Source organism: Macrobrachium rosenbergii, chromosome 54 (assembly GCF_040412425.1).
Source record: "Macrobrachium rosenbergii isolate ZJJX-2024 chromosome 54, ASM4041242v1, whole genome shotgun sequence".
In the NCBI taxonomy this organism is placed as follows: Eukaryota; Metazoa; Arthropoda; class Malacostraca; order Decapoda; family Palaemonidae; genus Macrobrachium; species Macrobrachium rosenbergii.
The window spans coordinates 2655429-2677500 of record NC_089794.1 but is presented as its reverse complement, the minus strand read 5'-3'; the positions used below and the strand labels follow the sequence as shown (position 1 = coordinate 2677500).

General features: G+C 37.9%; 2 protein-coding genes across 6 annotated transcripts in view; one reads left to right on the top strand and one right to left on the bottom strand.

Moving 5' to 3' along the window:
• Positions 1 to 1288: 1288 nt before the first annotated feature.
• Positions 1289 to 22072, top strand: part of LOC136834729 (adenosine deaminase 2-like) — a 105340-nt gene continuing 84556 nt past the window's right edge. Inside the window, exon 1 of one of the 5 annotated variants that reach the window (XM_067097323.1) lies at positions 1289 to 1663. The gene's annotated coding sequence lies outside the window, so the exon portion shown is untranslated. Of the gene's footprint in view, positions 1664 to 4766; positions 5083 to 21467; positions 21591 to 22072 lie in introns of those variants that run through there. The other 4 variants (XM_067097324.1, XM_067097321.1, XM_067097322.1 and 1 more) reach the window with 4 other exon arrangements.
• Positions 14850 to 15527, bottom strand: LOC136835095 (uncharacterized). Its single transcript, XM_067098273.1, has one exon. It carries the CDS (start codon positions 15525 to 15527, stop codon positions 14850 to 14852), a length of 678 nt encoding a protein of 225 aa, XP_066954374.1.

Below are 22072 nucleotides of genomic sequence, written 5' to 3'. Positions count from 1 at the left end.
AACACACACATACAGTACTGTACAGTACAGATCCTTGGGGGCTAAAATGGACTTAATACTGAGCTGAGACTTAAATTTATGCAATAATGATAGCCAAATAAAACAAACTGCATTGAAATAATATATAGGTAAATGTTCAGTTTTTTTTATATATTTTTAACTTACAAGAAGTACTTTAGGGATGAGAAAAAAAGTACATTGCACAGCCCAGCACATAACACTACATCCTGTCAACATTTTAGCAGCAACTTACTTCAGTTGCCCTCTAGCTCAGTGACCCCTGCCATACGAGTCAGCATTTTGCAACATTTTCTTTCGCTGCCAACTGGGTAGCCTACAATTTATAAGAATTAAAACCTGCTTATTTTTTTTTTTTTTTTACAAAAAGTGTCTTTCCACTGCTTGAATTCTTCTCTGCACTTGACATTGGTTCTAAGTTTTACACAGTCTTGTTCATATTTAACGTCAACATTTTTAAAGCCGTCACTTTCAAAGTCCAAGATTAAAATCATTTTGATGAGAGTCGAAGTGCCGCAGTTCTTGGCCTCCTGTCTGTAGTCTGTAGTGCTAATTACAGGTCTTATACTATCGTTTTTACCATACCATCATCTTTACCATTTTACTTATTGTTTGATTCATCCTATGAGCTATAATAACTCTTTATAAATGGAATTAAACATGTATTTTCAAGAATATAATTTAGAAACTCGCGATAAAAATATTATTTATGCAATATATATCGACTTTGCAAGCAGGAATTAACAGGCACTGACCATTATTACCAAGAAGGAGAAACCAATAACTCATAATATATTTCACGATGTATTTCATTTGAAGAATATATTGTTGTTAAATTAGTGTTGTATTATGTTTAGATATATCTGACTAAAATTTATAAGTCATACAAGCCATAAACTGTGAAATTGGGAAGTTTTTCATCGGCATCGTGACTGACGGTAATGGATATGGAACTGAGAAGCTAAAAGGCGTGGCTTGTGACATCATGATCAGCTCCGCGCGCTTTGATTGGTCCTAATTTTCCCTATCCCTATACTCATCCAGACTTGAGAAATATGCGGCCGGCACATCTCTGAATGACACCGACAAACTTTCTCTCTCTCTCTCTCAACAACTCTCCCTCACTTTTTCCCTCTTTCTCCTCCCTTAGGATAAAGCCACACCGGACGCAGCAAGCGTTGAGGTAGAGGCACGACTTGGGCGGGAGAGCAGCGTCAAAGCTACATATGGGCACACCAAAAACGTCACCCTCTCACGCATCACTCTCAGCAGTCGAAGCTATCCTTCTGTGCAAGCACGTCATTATCGCGTTTGGGTAGGAAATTGCTTTTAATCGAAAACCCAAGTGCTAAATTTGACGATAGACTATACAAAAGAGTGTGGATTCACGATTTCAATAAACAGAGAAGGGAAGGAAGTGAATTTTACAATTTATATCGTCAGTTTCGTTTATACGAAGACAAATTTTATAAATATTTATGTATGACCCAACGATCTTTTGATTCTTTGGTTGCAATAATAGAAGTCAGGCTCACAAAACAAACGACGAACTACAGGCAACTCATTTCTCCCGAAGGCCGGCTACTAAACAGTGCTTTAAACACAGGCGCAGACTAGCAGTACTTGGGGCCATAGGCTACTTCAGGTCAGGGGCCTTTATAACAAACACGTACACATTTATCATATTTTGTTTTAGTACATGTTTCGATATGAACAGTAGTAGTTAGTGTCATGTTTCGGCAGGTTCTGCGTTTAATTTATATTGAAACGATTGATCTATTGTGCTGTATCATACTGTATTAAAAAAAGAGGTCATTCCATTGATTAAAAATAAATCAATAAAATAACTGGCAATGGTACATTCACGAGACTTGGCAACCCTGGCATGTGTACGCGTTCACAGGCCAGGGTTGCCAAGTCTCGTGAATGTACTACTGCCAGTTATTTTATTGATTTATTTTTTAATCATCGCCTCATCCTGGGGCGCCCCTCAGTACCCGGTGCCTGAGGCTGCAGCCTCATTAGCCTCAATGTAAATCCGCACCTGTTTAAACATCAGGGAAGCCTTCTCGAATTATTTCACTGGAGTTGGAAGAGTTCCATGGCAAAATAATTTAGCCTTACCAGGCAATATAATTGAGGCAAATATGACACAAAGTTCATAAAAAAATCATTGTCCCTTATACTTTCAGAATTAACTAGTATTTGCATGAAATATATTGTTCAAACATATGAAAGTTTTTCATTTGAAATATCCCGACTTCATCTTTTAGATTTTGTCTGGTTATCTTTCCAGCTTCATGCATGGAAAAAATCCCCCCCTCTCTCTCTCTCTCTCTCTCTCTCTCTCTCTCTCTCTATATATATATATATATATATATATATATATATATATGGGCCTACATATATGCTATATAGAAATTATATATATATATATATATATATATATATATATATATATTATATATATACATATAAAATTATATGTATACACACACACATATATATATATATATATATATATATATATATATATATATATATATATATATATATATATATATATATATATGTAGATATACACTAAAAAGGCACACGCACCATTTTAATTTACCATCAAAGCAGTTGATTGCTTATATCTTTCCAATGCTTTTTTTTTTTTTTAACACAATGGTATTTTTGTGGAGTGGATCACGGGGATCCCACAAAGCTCTCCTCCCAAACCCCTCCCCAATTAATTCTTTTGTCGCCATTATGCCCAATCACGACCGACTGAATACGTGAAACTTCGGCAACTAATGGAAATGGTGTGGTCTCGGGTGAAGACGCCGGGAACCGCCGCGGTATTTTAAAACATGTTACATCGCTTGGCGGTAACTGCAGAGGGTCGAGTCTTCCCGCTGGCCCGGTGTGGCCACGCACATAAGATATGTTACATTTCAAATCGCCGCGGGAACCTCTTCCCTGCAACCTCCACGCTCACCGCGTCTGGTGTGGCCTCACCCTTACAGCCCCCCTACTCTCTCTCTCACTTCCTCTCCCTCCCCCCTCTCTCCTCCTTAACATCCCCTCTACTCACTCTCTCTCACTTCCTCCCCCTCTCACTCTTTCTCTCTCTCTCCCTCCCCCAACCCTCCCTGTCTCTTTCCGTCTTTCTTCTCCCTAACACCCCCTCTACTATCTCTCTCACTTCTTCTCCCTCTCACTCTCTCTGTCACCCCCTTCCCAACCCCCACCCCCTTTGGTGCCATTGATGTCTTACCCCCACAGTATTCTTTTTCAGATTTCCAGATAGAAATGAGGTATGATAAATTCGTAAAGTTACTAAGTCTATGGGCACAACCAGCCCCATTTCAGGAAAGCCCTTCCCACCCCTACCCACTTTGGTGCCCTTTGGTGCTAGTGATGTCTTGCCCCCAGGGTGTTGATTTCCAGATAGTGAGTTATATGTATACCAAATTTGGTTGAAATTACTCAATACGTTTCAGAGTTATGCTGACACATACACACACATACATCCATATATATATATATATATATATATATATATATATATATATATATATATATATATATATATTTATATATAATATATATATATATATATATATATATATATATATATATATATATATATACACATACACACACACACACACACACACACACACACACAAACTCCCACTGAGAGCAGACATTACTGCACATAATCTCGGTCAATGGGACCAGGAAATATTTAGAACAAACAGATTATGTAAAACCTCTAGGAAAATCATACTTCCATGCCTCTAAACACACCAAAATTTCATTAACCTACTAAAATATTACATTCTCGAAAATAAGCATTGATATGAAAGAAAAACTTACAGTAAATAACAGATTTCACTTTTCTCAAAACGGGACTAGGGGAACTACACTCAAGAAAAATAATGTTTCTGATAACTTATACTTTGCCTATCTACGTTTCCCTTACAATGATCTTATCTGGAAAATAGGTCGTGACGGAGATTAATTTGTTGGAACGTGCTCTTGTGAAAATGCATCTTGTCATGTAGTGAACACACACACACACACACACACACACACACACATATATATATATATATATATATATATATGTGTGTGTGTGTGTGTGTTGTATGTATGTATGTATGTAATCTGAAACAAATGAATAATAAGAGGAATAATTAAGAATCAAATCAACTTTTTTAAGCCGTTACATGGGTCTTCAATGGATTATTGAAGAAGAATTCTATGAAGAGGAAACTGTATTTGAGTGAAAGATTTGCTGCATGCCTCTATGGTGAAGACACGAAGGCGAGTCCTTGAGTTCAAGCCACTGAACTGAAGGGGCGGCTCGAGAGGATGGGGAAACTTGGAGGATGCGAATGAAAGCAACTTGTCCGGGCTTCGAAATGGTAGCTAACGTTCCTAATATTAGGACTTGCCGTCTCGACCCTCTCTTATCTTACCTTCTTTTCTGACGGTGTGGTCACGTGAGCAGTAATACAAGGTTTAAACATTCGAAATTTGCCTCTTTTGGTTTCCCCATAAAAAATCTTGATTAATGAAAATGATAATAGAAGAGACTACGGAAAACTCACTGTGTACCATTTCGTTGCAACGTGAGAGGATGAGTGGCGGCAGTGCCATTCTTACTCTCTCAGATAAGGAGCAGGACATCCGGACATCCGGTACAGATCGAGGGTTTATGAACTCGGCCCGTCCTCATAAGAATAAAAAAAAAAAGATAGATGGTGAGCCAGAGACTGACGTTGCTTCGCGTTTTTCTGTTCAACTCGTGCTGCGCTGCACGTTCCCTTTCGAGGGCTCTCGATTGAGGGGTTCAAATTAGACTGGTTTTCACGAGAGCCTGTGGCCCTGTCTGGGTGAAAGAGAGAGGGACATCTCGGTGATTTATCGCAGGGTTTGGGAGACACTTTGAGGACAGGTAGTGGATTCTTGCTCATTTCTAGTTATCCCCATGCAAGAGAGTGTGTGTGTTTACGCGTCAGTGTTTTTGTCACTTCATTAGTCTGTGTCAGAAAAGAATATCTACAAAAGGTAAGTGCAGCTTTAAGGGAAGGAAGACTATGACCAGCAGAGGCCTCAGTGAAGTAATGTCGGGTCTGTGTATGTCGACTGATTTGCCTATTTGGAAACAAGGATGTTTCCAAAAGTCATGGATTCAAATTGTATCAAACTGCTGGCTCTTCAGTAAGTCTCCCAAGTACGGAAAAAAGGTGAAAGCTTAGAACTCAAGAAGAGATTGAAAATATAACTATCTAAAAACATTTAGCTCACTGGAGAGCAAGATATGCAGGAAAACTCAAACCTGTAACCGACAAAGTGCTCGCTGAATGAACCGAATGGAGGCCATAGAAGGCCTCCAAAATTAAACGTGAGGTGGTGATGATGATGATCACCAGCATAAAAGGCTTGGGTATTCTGCTCCGAAATCCACTGAAAACCTGAGTTTTCCGCTGCTCTGATGAATCGATTTTCTAGGAATGTGATGGAGGAAAAAACTTCATTTGATATCTACTGGCTGGTCCATCTTAGCAGGACATTGTTGAAAGAGTGATTTTTACTTTTCAATTCAGCACTCATTATATATTCATGTTAGCTTTCCCAGTGTTTGCGTGAATTCGACATCGTTTGTTTAAATGTTAATCAGGAATTCTAGATAAGCTGTCACTGAATATCTACGAAACTTTGAGGAAGTGGGATTATTCCTGAAGAAGAATTTTGTAAGCTTTCCATCTTTACAGCAGTCTGCGTACATATCAGTACGCTCGTCTAATGGGATATTTCGAAAACTTAAGAGGTACTATATACAGGGAACCTGTGAAATAAAGGAAGTGTCTACGATTGTGGTTTTTAGCTAGTGTTACCGGCGTTTATGTGTGTTGTTCAATCGACAGGGTAATACTTATCATTATTTGTGAGAATCGTATCATTCAACAATTTCAAATCTTCCTCACCTATTTTTAAAACCTGTTGATATTTCTTCTTCAAAACTTTATTTCTTCAATTAGCTGAAGTGGCTCAAAAAACCATTATTGCCATTTGTAAAATGAGAGAAGACCTGTGTTGTTTGCATTAACTTAGATATACAATAACTCACGAAATGATATCAATCAATGAGCCACAATTTATTCTATTATATTTTAATGTCTATTCCACTAAACTCAAGAGCCAACACAGATTTTCAATAACTTTAGGAGGATATGAACAGAAAGTAAAACTAACAACAGGTATGTCACACAATGTGTGGCTGTAGTTCGTTAGTGGAAGAAGCTAATGTCTTTCTGTTTAGTGTAACTGGAACGCGAACTCTGAAAATTGATAACATTTACTCAAAACACTTAGTCACGACGTAGTCAGTTTCAGGCCGATCGTAACTCGTGGAAGCAGTCTGTCGGTGCCTTTGTCCTTAGAACGGCTCCTCTCTCGAATCGGAATGCTAAAATAAATTTCGCTGAAAGGGGAAACATGTTTTCCTCTATATCTGCTTGAGACAGCTGGGGTCGAGAGACTTGTTTACCGTCCCTCTCTCTCTCTCTCTCTCTCTCTCTCTCTCTACACACACACACACACACACACACACACACACACACACACACACATATATATATATATATATATATATATATATATATATATATATATATATATATATATATATAATGATGAATGATGAATGCCTCCGTCTCTCAATGATTCTAGTTCTAGCGTACAGCCTACAGTGCACTGCTCTACCATGTAGTAGATATTATGTAATCTTGATTAACTCAGCCAGCTTGGGAATATCCCCACTACAGATTACGTAAACCTCTAACGAAATCATGTTGGCATGCTTTAAACATAGACAAACATAACAAAATTTCACTATAACCTTTCAGAAAGAATAGTTTCTTCAAAATGAAAAGTAAATATGAAATTAACGTATTTTAAATCAACATCCTGAAACATTACAGAGAATTAAAGATATGATCTATTTTCGAAACTGCAACATAGTAACTACGATAGGAACAACCTTATAAAAGAACAAATAATAATCTTATAAATTGTACTTTGGCAACATACTTCTAGAGAATTTCTCCTCGATGTTTACATGGTTCGTGCCCGTTGTTCTGGGCAAGGATACGAAGTCCACTGACTATGGCTTCGAACCAGTATTATAGGGCGGTAGTTACACCAAATGCGAGTACATTTTCTAATTTTATTGCAATAATAATCAACTTCGGCATAAAAAAAAAACATACCCAAGCTATTTAAAATTACGTTACTATGAAAAGTATGTGCAAATTTACACCTTTACTATAATACGATCTATAACTGGGCTTGCATTCAAGAGCGAGCTGAACGAGGAACAAAGGATGAATTTCTGGAACAGTGGCAGCTGAATCAAGGCACAAAAATTATGTTAAGTCTGCTACAATTTCACTGATATCACTATTTAATCGAACCTAGAATTTTGCCTATCGGGCTCACCAACAAAAGCTGAAATGGGCTTCGATTAAATCGGACTACAATTACTATAATAACCTAAAGTCTCGTGGTCAATCTAGCGAGAGGCCTCCCGGGAAAGACAGGACACACAAAAACCCATCTAACTTTTACAAGTTCTACAAGATGAGTAAGTGGAGGGCGCTTTGGCCTCGCCAAAGAGCGTCCTTTTAAAAAATGTCAAGTTTTTAACTACGTTACTATAAACAAATTTCTTAGTTCCAGAATTCTAACTAATCAAAAGTGCCACATACAGTGTATTCCTCAACAATAAAAGATATGTAACAAAAGAAATAGTAATATCATTTCAAATCAGAACCATCACGAGAGTCCTCCACGTCACTCATTATCTCCACTTAACTCATCACGTCTCGTTTGCTATTTCTACTGATCTCTAAACCTAATTAGATAGAAGGTTTTGTCAACAACACTCTCACCGAAGAAAAGTCATATCTTAATTCTTAATTTACAATCATTTAACCTGCTGAGGTAATCTGCGCCAACGTCGAGCTTTCGTGAAATGCTCTCCACTCGAAACGTATAGCTCTGGAGTTTTGTGGACCACCTCATGGTCCTTGGACTTATGAGCTTACCGGAGAATGTATGCAAGAGCCGTGTGGTTGGTCTGTATCGTGTCATCCGCCCCATACAGGCACAGATGGAGTTTCTTAACAGCAAATATTAGGTGCTAATTTGGCTTGTTATCTACGCGTCGCCTCCTCCGAGGTGCCAGTACTAAACACTGTATGGTAAATTCAAAGTGGGCTACACGGCAGCACAAAGATATCGTTTATTAATGTAATTTGTTGACCACACAATATATAAATGGGTGTATATAATACTTTGATCCCCGAGGGGCTAGTACTAAACACGGCATCCCAAGGAACTTCCACCATGTTTAGTACTAGCACCTTGGAGTAGGTGATGTGAAGATAACAAGCCAAATTAACACCAAATATTATATCCAGGCATCCCATGTCAGTCCTGCAGCAGTTGCACTCGTTCTTCCCGAGTTTCCTACTTACATAAGCCACTGGAAATATGCCAGCAGCAAACTCTTGCAGTTGTGTGTCTCCTAGTCCTTCATCCCAGTCGTCTGTCCTCATGATGAAAATCCTGTTAAAGTCTAGTACTTACAGCATTGATGAATTTCCTAAAGCTCTTTTCAGTCCATCAAATGCCTTTTGTTGAGGATCCTGCCGCTCTATCTTGTTCGGTCATTTCTTCTTCAGTAGGTTGGTTAAAGGCGCTGCAAGATTTGTGTGGCTGTTGACACACTTCCTGTAGAAGCCTGTCAAGCCTGGGAATGATCTCACCTGCATCTTATGTCTTTTGCGGTAATAAACCCAGGATCTTCATGAGCTTCGCTTCATCCATGGCAATCCTATCACAGTTGACCTTGTGTCTGAGGAATCCTACTTCAGTGTATCTGCTGTAGCATTTGGAAGGCCAGATAGTCAGTCCTGCATTCCTCATTCTCTGGAATAGGTCTTCGAGTCACTCATTGTGATCTTTCCATGACTGTATGAGTCAACAGGTCATCCATAAAAAGGCCAGCGTCCTTGGTTCCAGCCAGCATCTTCCTCATCTCCCTGTTGGAAGTCACTGCAGAGTTCATTAATCCAAAAGGTATCCTCCTAAACTGACTCTTCTCCTGTGATGCTTCTCCTTTCAGGATCTAACAGTATCATTTGCTCAAGTCCACTGGTGAAAAATTTGTTGTTGTGAAGTTTCGCCATCATAGCCTCGGGCAGTGTTGCCGACACATGGAAATGTGGCCTCCATTGTGGACGTTTTGATGCACTAGATGGTCAAGTGCCGAAGTGGAGTCTTCATTTTGCGGTCTACCACACCAAGTGTGGAAAAAATGTCCACACTCCCTTTAGGGGTTTATTGGTCAGATATATTATTTTTTTTATGTTATATGATTCAGTGACCTATATTCTTTGTCATTTGCATATTTATATATATGTTTATATAAAATGCATGAATAAAGAGCCATCAAAGAATGGTTGTTTATGCTGAATCATGAAGCAGCAGAAGACGATCGAGTGATGTCTTGATTGACATACTGAATGCAGATGACAACAGTGACAGCTTTAGTTTTCCATCTAATTAAAGTAACTTAAATCTATTTAAAATTGTTTTAATAAATGTAAAAAGTAATTGTGATTCACTTGATAAAGAAAGTTTACAGGAAATGATCTTTAGACTGTGAAAGAAGCATATATCACTTTATATAAGTTAGATTTTACCAGTGGTTGAATGAATTTAAAATTTAGGCGAGCATGGAAGTCAATGGTGTGGAAATTTGGCAACTGGCCTCAGGATCTCCCATTGGTTCTTTGTCAGACTGGGTTGTGGCGTTCAGTCAATGGTTATCAGTCCAAATAGAACCATTTGATCAACCCATCTTCAGCATTCCTGCTGGCCAGTTGGCCTTCCAATGATTCCCATATCATTCCCCAGAATGTAGCTGCTACCGAACTAGTCTTCATACCGGGCCCCTTGATCCCTTTACCACCTTGACACACTTGCAGACTGCCCTCGGGAAAAGGACAAGCCTTAGCGTAAGGGTAGCCGAATCTCAACAAGCAGCTGCTAATACACCACCTTACTATCTTCATTTTTTCCTGAGACAGCTTACCCTTTCAGCATGATTTTCTATACTGCCAGACAACAAGTGGCAAGGATAACAAAATTAGAGTAAATCAACCTTCAAAAGCATCTGGATATTCAATCGTGAACTATTTTTTCCCATGGGAGACATTGACGTTTTGTAATAATGATTGTCATTATGAGCAGTTTGGCGCATTTTCTGTGTTTATCTAACCTTATCACAAGGTGCCTGAAGGGTATGAGAATTTGTCCCACGACCTTCGAGTCCGTAAGGGTAATCAAAACTTCGGCTGTAAAGTAATGTTTAAAATGCAATTACGTTGTTACTTGAGCTTATGTTAATAATACATCATTTGTTTGCTAAGTTGATAATAGACTTACGATTTTTATACACTTTTGTTTGACCATTTGCCATCTTTCCTGAGAGGTGCTCCAGATGAGTTCATCATCTGTTCTCAGCAAGCCTTTTTGGGATGGGATGAGGTTGCTAGCTCCACGCTCCTCTGTACCCAGTCTGCAATCTAACACAGTTGACTAATCACCGCGTGCATAATTCGCATCTTTAGATCAAAAGTGGCTAGATGAAGCTTTTACGAATCGAAGGCAAAGCATCTCACCCTTCACATACCCCCTTTCAACAGCTGCGACTCAAGAGATGATAGAGCTCTGATCTCTGCTGCTCAGGTGTGGCCGTCAACCGTTATTATTATTATTATTATTATTACTATTATTATTATTATTATTATTATTATTATTATTATTATTATTATTATAAAGCTGTACTAAAAAGAGCAAAGCTTCAACAGAATACAATGATAAATAAATCTATATATAAACAAATAAATGACTGAATAAATAAGAGAACAGGGCTTTAAAGGGTCATTAGAGCCTTTCGTCTAGGTGCTAGTATCAGGATTTATAACTCATTCAGAAAGGCTGTCTCATTCGCTTGAGCCAAATAGGAATAAAAGGCTCCTTTCTTCAGTACAAAACGTGATCACAGAAATTAATAAAAAAACAGTGCACAGTAATTTACCTTTTCTTTTTTTATTTATTGAGTGAGTCGTTGCTTGATATAGATGAGGTGGATCTTTCCTAGACAATGACCGCCAAGGGTTTTAACCCGGTATGTTTCCACCTTTGCGGCGTGTTTAGTACAAGCCGTTGGGGATTACCATAAAAACATAAACAAAAGACTGTAAATATCATAAAGATAATGACCCCCAAAGAAATATTAGGGCTAGATAACGACTCCCGAAAACCCTCGGGGGTCACTATCTAGGAAACATTTGATAAGTTGATTCAGGCAGCAGGCAGAGACCCAGGTGGCCAGTCAGCTTGGTGAACTGGTGAGGACTTTGCACTGGGAACAACAACATCTGCAATATTCCTCTTCTGAATGATCTCGCCCCGCCTGATAATTTATTAGCATTTGTAAACATCAAGTATTACCCCAAAATTTCCTATGTCATCTTCACTAAATATATTTTGTTAAGAACGATATATGGTTAAAGAACATAATAGAAATGCGAAAACATTTATGAATGAGTTTTTATTAATGTCTAAATTTTTTATTAATACTCATGGTTGTACAGGAATATTCTTTAACGGATTTTCGACTCTAGGAGCCTTTCGGGGTGCTCCCACTCTTAGATTATCTTGCAGATGTTCATCAGTTCACCTCGACTTAGTTTTAGATAAGCGCACCTGAAAAGGAAATCAATTTCTTGCCGCTATCACAATTTGAGGGTCGTTTTCTTTCGGCTAAGACTTGTGAAGCTCCAGTAGAGTTGAATCCTTGAATCTCACTCTAAGATTGTCACTCAAGCAATTCTACTTGAAGTATTTCAGGAACAGAGTCAACACTCACTTGTAATGAAAACAAAACGGTACTGAAGTAGGAATCATGGGATTTACAGTGCTGAAACCTGTCAATGAATTCCTTGTTAAGTGCTGAGCTCATTTGCGCGTGAAGAAAAATCTGAGCGTCGATGCAGTGCCAAAGTTAAAAAGTAAGAAGTACTTCCATTCCATAATTGCTTTCCCAAAGCTGATGCTTCCGTTGAAAAACTTTGACATGCTTCTACAAATCGTGAACAAGCTGACCTCTCCCTTGCAATTTATCATTTATTTCATTCCAATACGACGTGAAATCCACATGAAAAGCTAAATCAACAAGCCAATCCTCATTTTGAGGTCCCGAAACCTCTTTCTTCTCATGCCCAGGAAATGAAAACGTTCATCCCTGAGACAATACAATTGCTTCAACATTTTACCTCTACTTATCCATCGTCTTTCGCAGTGATAGACAAGATGCCATATTCAGCATCAACATCTTCCAAGAAATCTTTGAGTTGACGATGGTTAAGACCCTTGACTATATAAAGTTGGCACAAGACAAACAATGAACGTGACATTTGAAAATTTAACAGATTTGGCCAGTCTTCTGCTGGTGGATTATGCAATGAAAAACAACGATCCCTCTCTTTTCTTTATGCTTTGAAAGCTCCGCTTTTACTTTAGATATTAACCCTATCCTACTTCCAACTACGGCAGACGAGCCATTTGTTGTCACGCTATGAAAGTTCTCGAGTGGAAGATTAAATTTACTCAAAAACATTTTCATTGCCCGAAAAATATCCTGTCGTGGCCTTTTACTGCTTGAAGTCCAGACATTCCTTCAGTGACATTATTATCTGTCTCAACGCCACGCAAAAAGTTGTGCCACATCTGTAACATCAGTAAGTTTATCCATGGCTAATGAAAGAATTTCAAATTTAGAGCATCTTTTCACAAAGCATGCTTGTACGTCAGCTCTCAATTCTTCAGTGCTCCTTATCATAGTTCTGCGGGACAAATTATTACTGCTAAAGTCTTTCTTCTTATTATTATTATCTTTCACAAAGTCTCCATTATTAGAATAGCTTTTTGAATGTTGGGCAATTTTCCCAGAAACAATATAACTAGCTGGCAAATATTCTCATTCTGGTTGGTTCTACCTCCCTCTTAATGAGAAATGTGTACTCCTTATCAGTGCTTTGGTAGTGTAATGTCTTTTGAAGAATAAAATTTTCAAGTTATATTCTTTCAAAAGTTTTTCATTCCACTCTGCAAAAAAATAATAATTCGTCCACCTTTCAGGAGACATTCGACATTCTTCTATCAACTTTCTCTGCTTTGACAGTTCTAGGGTCTGATTATATGCAAATTGAAGATACCTCTTGATTCCTTGCCATTGTTGATTACAGTGGGACTGGCAATATTTCCCAAGTGCATTTATATATTATATACATAATAGCCGACCAACCCAGTGCTGCCTGGGAAAACTCTGAATGACAACCAATAAACTCTCTCTCTCTCTCCCTCACTCTTTCCCTCTTTCTCCTCCTTAACACCCCCTCTATTCTCTCTCTACCCTGCTCTCCCTCTGTCTCTCTCTCTCACTCTCTCCCTTTCCTGTTAAGATGATTGCTTCAGTTACATTACTCAGCATTTTTTATATTTCATATTTCACCCCTTCTCACGCCCCATTCTTAATGGGCTGAACTTGGACTTAAAGTCATCAGGAGTTTCACTATTGATATCAGTGACCTCGAAAACTATTGATTATACACTCATATCTGTTGTTTCTAGTTATTTTTACATGTCACCCCCTCCCTAACCCTTCTCACCCCCTTCCTATCAGGGCTGAACTTGGACTTGAAGGGCATAGGGAGTGTCACTATTCATCTAGCAATCTCAAAAACTATGGATTACTCACTAATATCTGTTGTTTTTGGTTATTTTTGCATGTTAACCCCGTCCCTCTCCTTCCTACCAAGGCTGAACTTGGACTGAAAGGGTGTCAGGAGTGTCATTATTCATCTCAGCAACCTCGAAACTATGGATTAGACACTAATATCTGTCATTTTGACATTTCATTCTTCACCCATTCTCACCCCCATTCCTATCGAGGCTGAACCTGGACTTATAGAGCATTGGGAGTGTCACTATCCATCTCAACGACCTTCAAAACTATGGATTAGACACTAATATCTGTTGTTTTTGGTTATTTTTATGTCACCCCCTTCCCACACCTTCTCACCCCACCTCCATATTGGGGCTGAACTTGTACTTAGAGGGCACTGGGAGTGTCACTGTTCATCACAGAAACCTAGAAAACTATGGCTTAGACACTAATATCTGTCGTTTTCAGTTATTTTTACATGTTACCCCCTTCCCACTCCTTCTTACCCCCTTCCTATCAGGGTTGAACTTGAACTTAAAGGACATCAGGAGTGTCACTATTCATCTCAGCGACCTTGAAAACTATGGATTAGACACTAATATCTGTCGTTTTCTGTTATTTTTACATGTCACCCCATTTCCACTCCTTCTCACCCTCTTCCTATCAGGGTTGAACTTGTGTTGCATTTACGTCCATTATTTTGGCAAATATAAGTAGAAATGCGAGGATCAACTTAAACTCATGTCTTTTCTGTGAGCGGCTTTATTCTCAACTTTATTTACAAGACTCGCTACAAGATGGCAGCACATGAAACAATAACAATAGGGACCTTCAATATAAAAGGTATCAATAATATCAAGCACCATTCCCAACAAAGTAAATTAGTATAATATCTTTAAACATACTCTTCAAATAAAATAATTAATTTGAGTTTACATCTCAACATCCCCCCTTAAACTTAAATTAATTTGCCTCAATTTGAAGGCACATAAACAAGATCTACAATTTTACTTTCAATTTGAGATCTTAAAAAATGATTCTTAATATCAATATGCTTAGATCTTTGGTGGTGGACAGGATTCTTAGCTAATGCAATAGCTACCTTATTGTCAACATTCAGAATAATAGTTTCACCATTGCAATTTATCATATCAGCATATAATTGTCTAAAAAAATTTCCTTCCTGCATAGCATTGGTTATAACTACATATTCAGCTTCATAAGTGGACAAAGATACTACCTTTTGTTTCTTTGTCTTCCATGAAATTAGTGGTCCACCTTCATATAGTTTAAAACAATATCCTGTATTACTTCTTCTCTCCTCAGATGCACCCCAGTCTGAATCACAGTAACCAACTAAACACAATGGGTCATCTGACTTCTTAAAAGTTAAACAATAATGCAAGGTCCCGTTCAAATACTTCAAAACATGCCTTGCTAAACTTAAATGTGCAACAGTAGGGTTAGACATATATTGGGACAACTTAGTAACAACATAACTCAAATCAGGTCTAGTACCAGTCATAATGTAGATTAAGCTACCAACAATCTCCCTATACAATTTAGGGTTAGCTAATTCTTTGGAATCACTAGAAATTAACTTGTTTACGCTTAAATCACAAGGGATTGCTTTGGGGTTACATTCATTCATTCTGAATTTCTCAAGAATTTTCTCACAAAATTTCCTATGGTTCATAACAATAGTCCCCCTGAATCAATAATAAATTCAATTCCTAAAAAATAAGAGATTTTCCCAATATCTTTCATCTTAAACTTATTTTTGAGAGATTCTTTTAGAACATGGAGAACATTACTATTATTAGCAGCAATTATCAAATCATCAACCCATATCAATATCATAGTTATATCATTGCCTTCATGCTTTGTATAAAAACATGCATCAGCAGCAGATTGCTTAAACTTATGACTAACAAGAAATCTATGTAACAGATTATTCCAATTTCTTCCACTTTATTTTAGTCCATACAAAGATTTGTTCAATTTTTAAACTAAATGTTCACCTTTTTCATTGGTTTTCTTGAACCCTTCTGGTTGTTCAAGATATATTTCGCAGTCTATATCAGAATTTAAATAGGCAGTTTTCACATCCATTTGGTGAACTTCCATATCTTCTTGCACTGCTACTTGCATCATCATCCTTATTGTAGTGTGGCGTGCGGTCGGTGAGAAAGTCTCTTCATAATCCACGCCTTTCACTTGGGAATATTCTTTTACCACGTATCTTGCTTTAAACCTCTATGTGTTGTTTGGTTCACGCTTCACTGCATACACCCATCTTCCTCCAACAACTGTCCGTCCTTCAGGAAGTTTTGTCAACTTAAAAGTGTCATTTTCTTCCAAGGCTCTCATTTCTTCTTCCATAGCCTGCTTCCAGTAATGCGATTCTGGAGATTCGAGAGCTTCTGTGTATGCAGTTGGAACATCAGCAACACGGTAGCAATGATCAATGGAACATTGTAGTAATCTTTCTCGTAATTCATCCAACTCATAGTCTTCTAAATGCTTGGGCCTATTCCGTTGTCTCTGTGAATATATTCTCTCTTCTTGTTCCTTTTTATCTTCTTTCTTCTTTTTATCTTGTTCATTCTCATCTTCATTTTGAAAGTTTCCTCTTTCTTCATCGTTATTCTTATCCTTGGACGTCTCATTATTTTCATACACTGGATAAGTATTTACATATTCTTCTACATATTCTTGCTGTACATCTTCTTTTGGAAATTCTTCACTAAACTTCACACATCTCACCCTCTTCACATCATCTTGCTCCGGGAAGTACACTAAATAGGCTGGATTCTCTGTATCATGGCCTACAAAAATTCCTCTTCTAGAACGTGCATCTAATTTCTTCTTGTCCTGCTTATAAGCATAACAGACACTTCCAAAGATAATATGCATGTCCTTTACATTTGACGTTTGTCCAGTCACCACTTCAAAAGGCGCCTTCTTCGTCCTTGGATTGTAGCACCTGTTCCGGATGTATGCCGTCATCTTCACAGCATAGGTCCATAATTTCTTGGGTAACTTGCTTTCCAACAACAAACATCTCGACATATCGAAGATTGCTCTCCAGGAGCGTTCCACAATACCATTCTGATGTGGAGAGCAAGGCGCTGAAAATTCTTGCCTGATACGGTTCTTCCTCATGAGGGGTCGAAACTCTTCAGAAGTAAATTCTGTTCCATTATCTGTCCTCATTCGCTTCACTGAACCATATGGCGCACAATCAGCCAAAAATCTCTCTGTAGCTCTTGCAGCATCACTCTTATTTTTAAGCAGATATACCTTAATAATAACAGAACAATCATCAACAAATGAAACTGCATATTTAAAACCGTCTTTAGCTATTGGGTCAATTTTACCCGTTAAATCACAATGAACTAATTCAAGCTTTTTAGTGGCTCTTTACTGGAAATATTCATACCTTCAACAACATTTTCCATTTTCAATACATCTTTCACATTACAGTGGCCAAAAATCTTATGCCATTTTTCTAAAGTATGCATGCCACTTCTTAAATCTACATTATACAAAAAATACAATTTATTATTTGTCTCAATATTGAACTTACAACCATCTGGAGTAAACAAAATTCCCCACCTCTTCTAGTAGCTGCCTTAACAGAAAATATATTCTGTCTGTATGATGGAATGTAAAGGCATCGCTTAAAGTAACTTTTTGTACATTACCCTTTGAATCACGCAAATTTACAACAGCATTATCTTTACCTAAAACAATACCTGTGGTCCTACTGCCATCTGCAAGCTCAATAGTATGACCCTTAGGATTAAAATCTTCATCAAATTTTACAAACTTAGATTTCTCAATAATGATATGTGCAGTTGCACCACAATCAACCAACAAACCTTCATTCATTGAACTAGATTCACTAGCTCTAAAAAGATAATTATGACCATTTCCATTATTTTCATCACTTGAATCATCATTATCTTTTCTCACTGTTTTCACATGATTTTTCTTCTTACAGTAATTTGTATCATGTGTACTGGATTTACAATTTTCACACCAACGGTTAAGCTTCTTGTTTCTTCACTTCGACACTGAAATGATCTGTGGCCTTCTTTGCCACAATTATAACACTTAAAGGAATTTCTTTGCATCCTTGTCTTCATCACTGCATGATCATTATCTTCATTTGTCTTATTGGCTTCTTTTGTCTTCCTCTTATAGCCCTTCAGGGTTTCTTCATAGTCTGTCAAATGCCTCTTGAACTCAGGAAAATTCCATCCTTCTTCTCTCTGATCTACCACAGTAGAGAATGTATGGTAACTGTAGGGTAATCCATTCAATACTATAGATACAAGTAATTCATCATCAATATCCTTCTCGGCTTCTTTCAAGTAAGTCGACAATCTCTCTGCCCTGATCAAATAATCAGTGGCACTTTCATCTTCTTTCATCCTCAGATTAATTAATTCTTTATTAATTTTATTATTCTAGGCTTACTTGTACCAATATAATGACTATGAAGTATTTCTAAGGCTTTCTTACCATTATGCTTGTACTGACTCCACATAAACTTGCTTGTTCTTCGCTGTATCTGGGTTGTCTGCCTCGATCACATCGTCGAGTTTTAATCTCACTAGATGGCTTTTAAACCTTTCTCCCCACATCTCATACTTATCTGCATCGCCATTGCACATCAGGTGGCTCCTGGGCCCATAACCTGTTGTGTTTATTTCCACCATTTTGGCAAATATAAGTAGAAATGCGAGGATCAACTTAAACTCATGTCTTCCCTGTGAGCTTCTTTATTCTCAACTCTATTTACAAGACTCACCACAAGATGGCAGCGCATGAAACAATAACAATAGGGACCTTCAATATAAAAGGTATCAATAATATCAAGCACCATTCCCAACAAAGTAAATGAGTATATCTTTAAACATACTCTTCAAGTAAAATAATTAATTTGAATTTACATCTCAACAACTTGGAGTTAAAGGACATCAGGAGTGTCACAATTCATCTCAGCAACCTTGAAAACTATGGATTAGACACTAATATCTGTCATTTTCTGTTATTTTTACATGTCACCCGTTTCCCACCGCTTCGAACCTCCCCTTCCTATCGGGGCTGAACTTGGACTTAAAAGGTGTCGGGAGTGTTACTAGTCATCTCAGCAACATCAAAAACTATGGATTAGACACAAATATCTGTCGTTTTCAGTTACTTTTACATGTCACCCCCTTCCCACTCCCACCCCTTTAGTGACAGTGATGTCTTACTCCCACAGTGTCCTTTCCCAGATAGTAAGTCATATGTATACCAGGTTTGGTTGAAATTGCCCATTGCTTTCAGAGTTATGCTGGAACATACACACACACACACACTGCCCTGGAAACCTCTGAGTAACCAATAAACTCTCTTTCTCTCTCCTCCCAACACCCCCTCTACTCTCTCTCTCACTTCCTCTCCCTCTCTCTCTCTCTCCCTCTCTCTCATTCTCTCCCTTTCCTGTTAAGATAGTTGCTTCAATTACATTGCCCAGCATTTTTGACATTTTATATTTCACCCCTCCGCACCCCCACTTCCTTTTGGGGCTGATCTTGGACTTGAGGGGCATTGGGAGTGTAAGTATTCATCTCAGTGAGCTTGGAAACTATGGAGTAGACACTAATATCTGTCGTTTTCAGTTATTTTTACATGTCACCACCTTCCCACCCCTTCTCACCCCAACTTCCTATTGGGGCTGAACTTGAACTTAAAGGGTATTGGGAGTGTCACTATTCATCTCAGTGACCTGGAAAGCTATGGATTATACACTAATATCTGTTGTTTTCAGTTGTTTTTACATGTCACCATCTTCCCACCCCTTCTCACACCAATTTCTTATCGGGGCTGAACTTGGACTTAAAGGGTATTGGAAGTCTCACTATTCATCACAGCGACCTTGAAAACTAAGGATCAGACACTAATATCTGTCATTTTCGGTTATTTTTACGTCACCCCCTTCCCTCCCCTTCTCACCTCCCCTCCCTATTGGGGCTGAACTTAGACTTGAAAGACATTGGGAGTCACTATTTATCTCAGTGACCTCGAAAAGTATGGATTAAACACTAATACCTGTCATTTTCGGTTATTTTTACATGTCGCCTCCTTCCTACACCCACCCTTTGGTGCCAGTGATGTCTTACCCACACCATGTTCTTTTTGAGCTAGTAAGTCATATGTATACCAAATTTGGTTGAAATTGCTCAATGCATTTCAGAGTGTATGTGGAACATACACACACAAATACATCCCATTTATATATATATATATATATATATATATATATATATATATATATATATATATATATATATATACATATACATATATGGGTGTGTGTGTGTTACAGGAAATATGTGAAATCCAGGGATTTCTTGAAATCTTAAGGGAATTTGTGAAATGAGTAACTCGCTTAGGAACATTTGATCCCGGGGGTGAAACAGCGATTCATCTACACTATTGCGCCGTGATTAGTATTAGCCCCTGGGGGTCAAATGTATTTCACCGCGTTTAGTATTAGCCCCTGGTGGATCAAATGTCCTACAGTGCATTTGATCCCCCAGGGTCTAATACTAAACATAGCAAAACAGTGTAAATGAAAAACTGTTTTGGCGTGTTTAGTACTATCCCTCGGGGATCAAATATTCCTAAGCGAATTGATTTTACACATTTCCTGTAATATATATATATATATATATATATATATATATATATATATATATATATATATATATATATATATATATATATATATATATATATATATATATATATATATATATATATATATAATACTAAACATGGCAACGAAGAACTGGGAAAACAATAGAAGATAAGGTATTTTAGACTGCAGCCACTAAAAAGAAAGCCTGATCAAATGCAAACGACCCAGGATTATGTGGACACGACTCGGATTAACGCTGGGAAATTCATTGGTCTTGGAAGGTTAGAGATATTACCTTTTTTTATTGTTGGTGTTATCGGAGTGTTGGCAAATGATGTATTAAAACTGTTTGTTTGTTTGGAGAGAGCTGCCTCGATGACTTCTCGCTAATAGACACAATAATTTAATGAGATTAAGGTAGACCCCGAGGGTCGAATACAGATGCGTCGCGAACCGTGGGTTGCCTATGTGTGTTTATAGACTAGAGAAGACCTTTCAACCATATAGTTCTCTCTGAAGAGTGAGGTGCTTTGGTGTCGCTGTGACAATTCGTTTTTTTTTTTTTTAAATACAAATTCCCGTAAAAGATTTTTAAACGAAAATGGCAACAAAGTAATACGCTAGAATACATAATGTTATTATTTAATATAATTCCACGCTGTTACATAACACGCAAAATTAGAATGAAATAAGGGGTTTGGTAAACACAATTTCAGACGTGGTACTGGCAACAGGGAGATTAACAGACACCATCGTCTAGTTTCTTATGCATTACAATATGAACTATTATTCCCAGTTATTAATTCTTATATATCCTTCTTTTCTCTTTTTAATAAGGATTTATTGCCATCAGCGCTCATTAGTACCATTAAAGGGGTGAGAGAGAGAGAGAGAGAGAGAGAGAGAGAGAGAGAGAGAGAGAGAGAGAGAGAGCTAACGTTGCGGTCTTGCTTGGACCCTATATAAGCCCGTTCCATTGGCGGGGTGGTGACGTTCGGTGGCTTGTTCTTCGTGCAGGTGAGTCGAATCCAAGGAGAGGACGCTGTAGTTTTGTTGACACTTTCATCTTGAAATCCAGTCTTCAGTTTGCGTTTTGTTCTTTTTACTTTGCTACCAGGCTCGCTTTTAATTCAGACGAATCTTTGCTAAAGTTTGGTTATTAAAACCTAGAAAATGGACCGTTTTCGTGTGAAATCACTTTAAATTTGCTCACTCGATTCTTCCAGGATTTTTTTCACGTTTGAAAAGTGTGAAAGTAACTAAAAGTGACTGTGCGAAATACAATACAATAATTTTTATGCAAGAAATTTCTTAAGACTTTGATCACATAGTCTGGCATGTTTCACGATATTAGTCAACATGGTCGAAGTTGAAAATGCGCACTTCCATATTCTTGAGTCAACACTTGATTTCAGTTTTGCCCCAGTAGAGACCATTTTCTGAGATTCTGAGGTCTCTCCTACGGAAATAGCGGGGGAGGGATTCAGTTCATTTAGGCC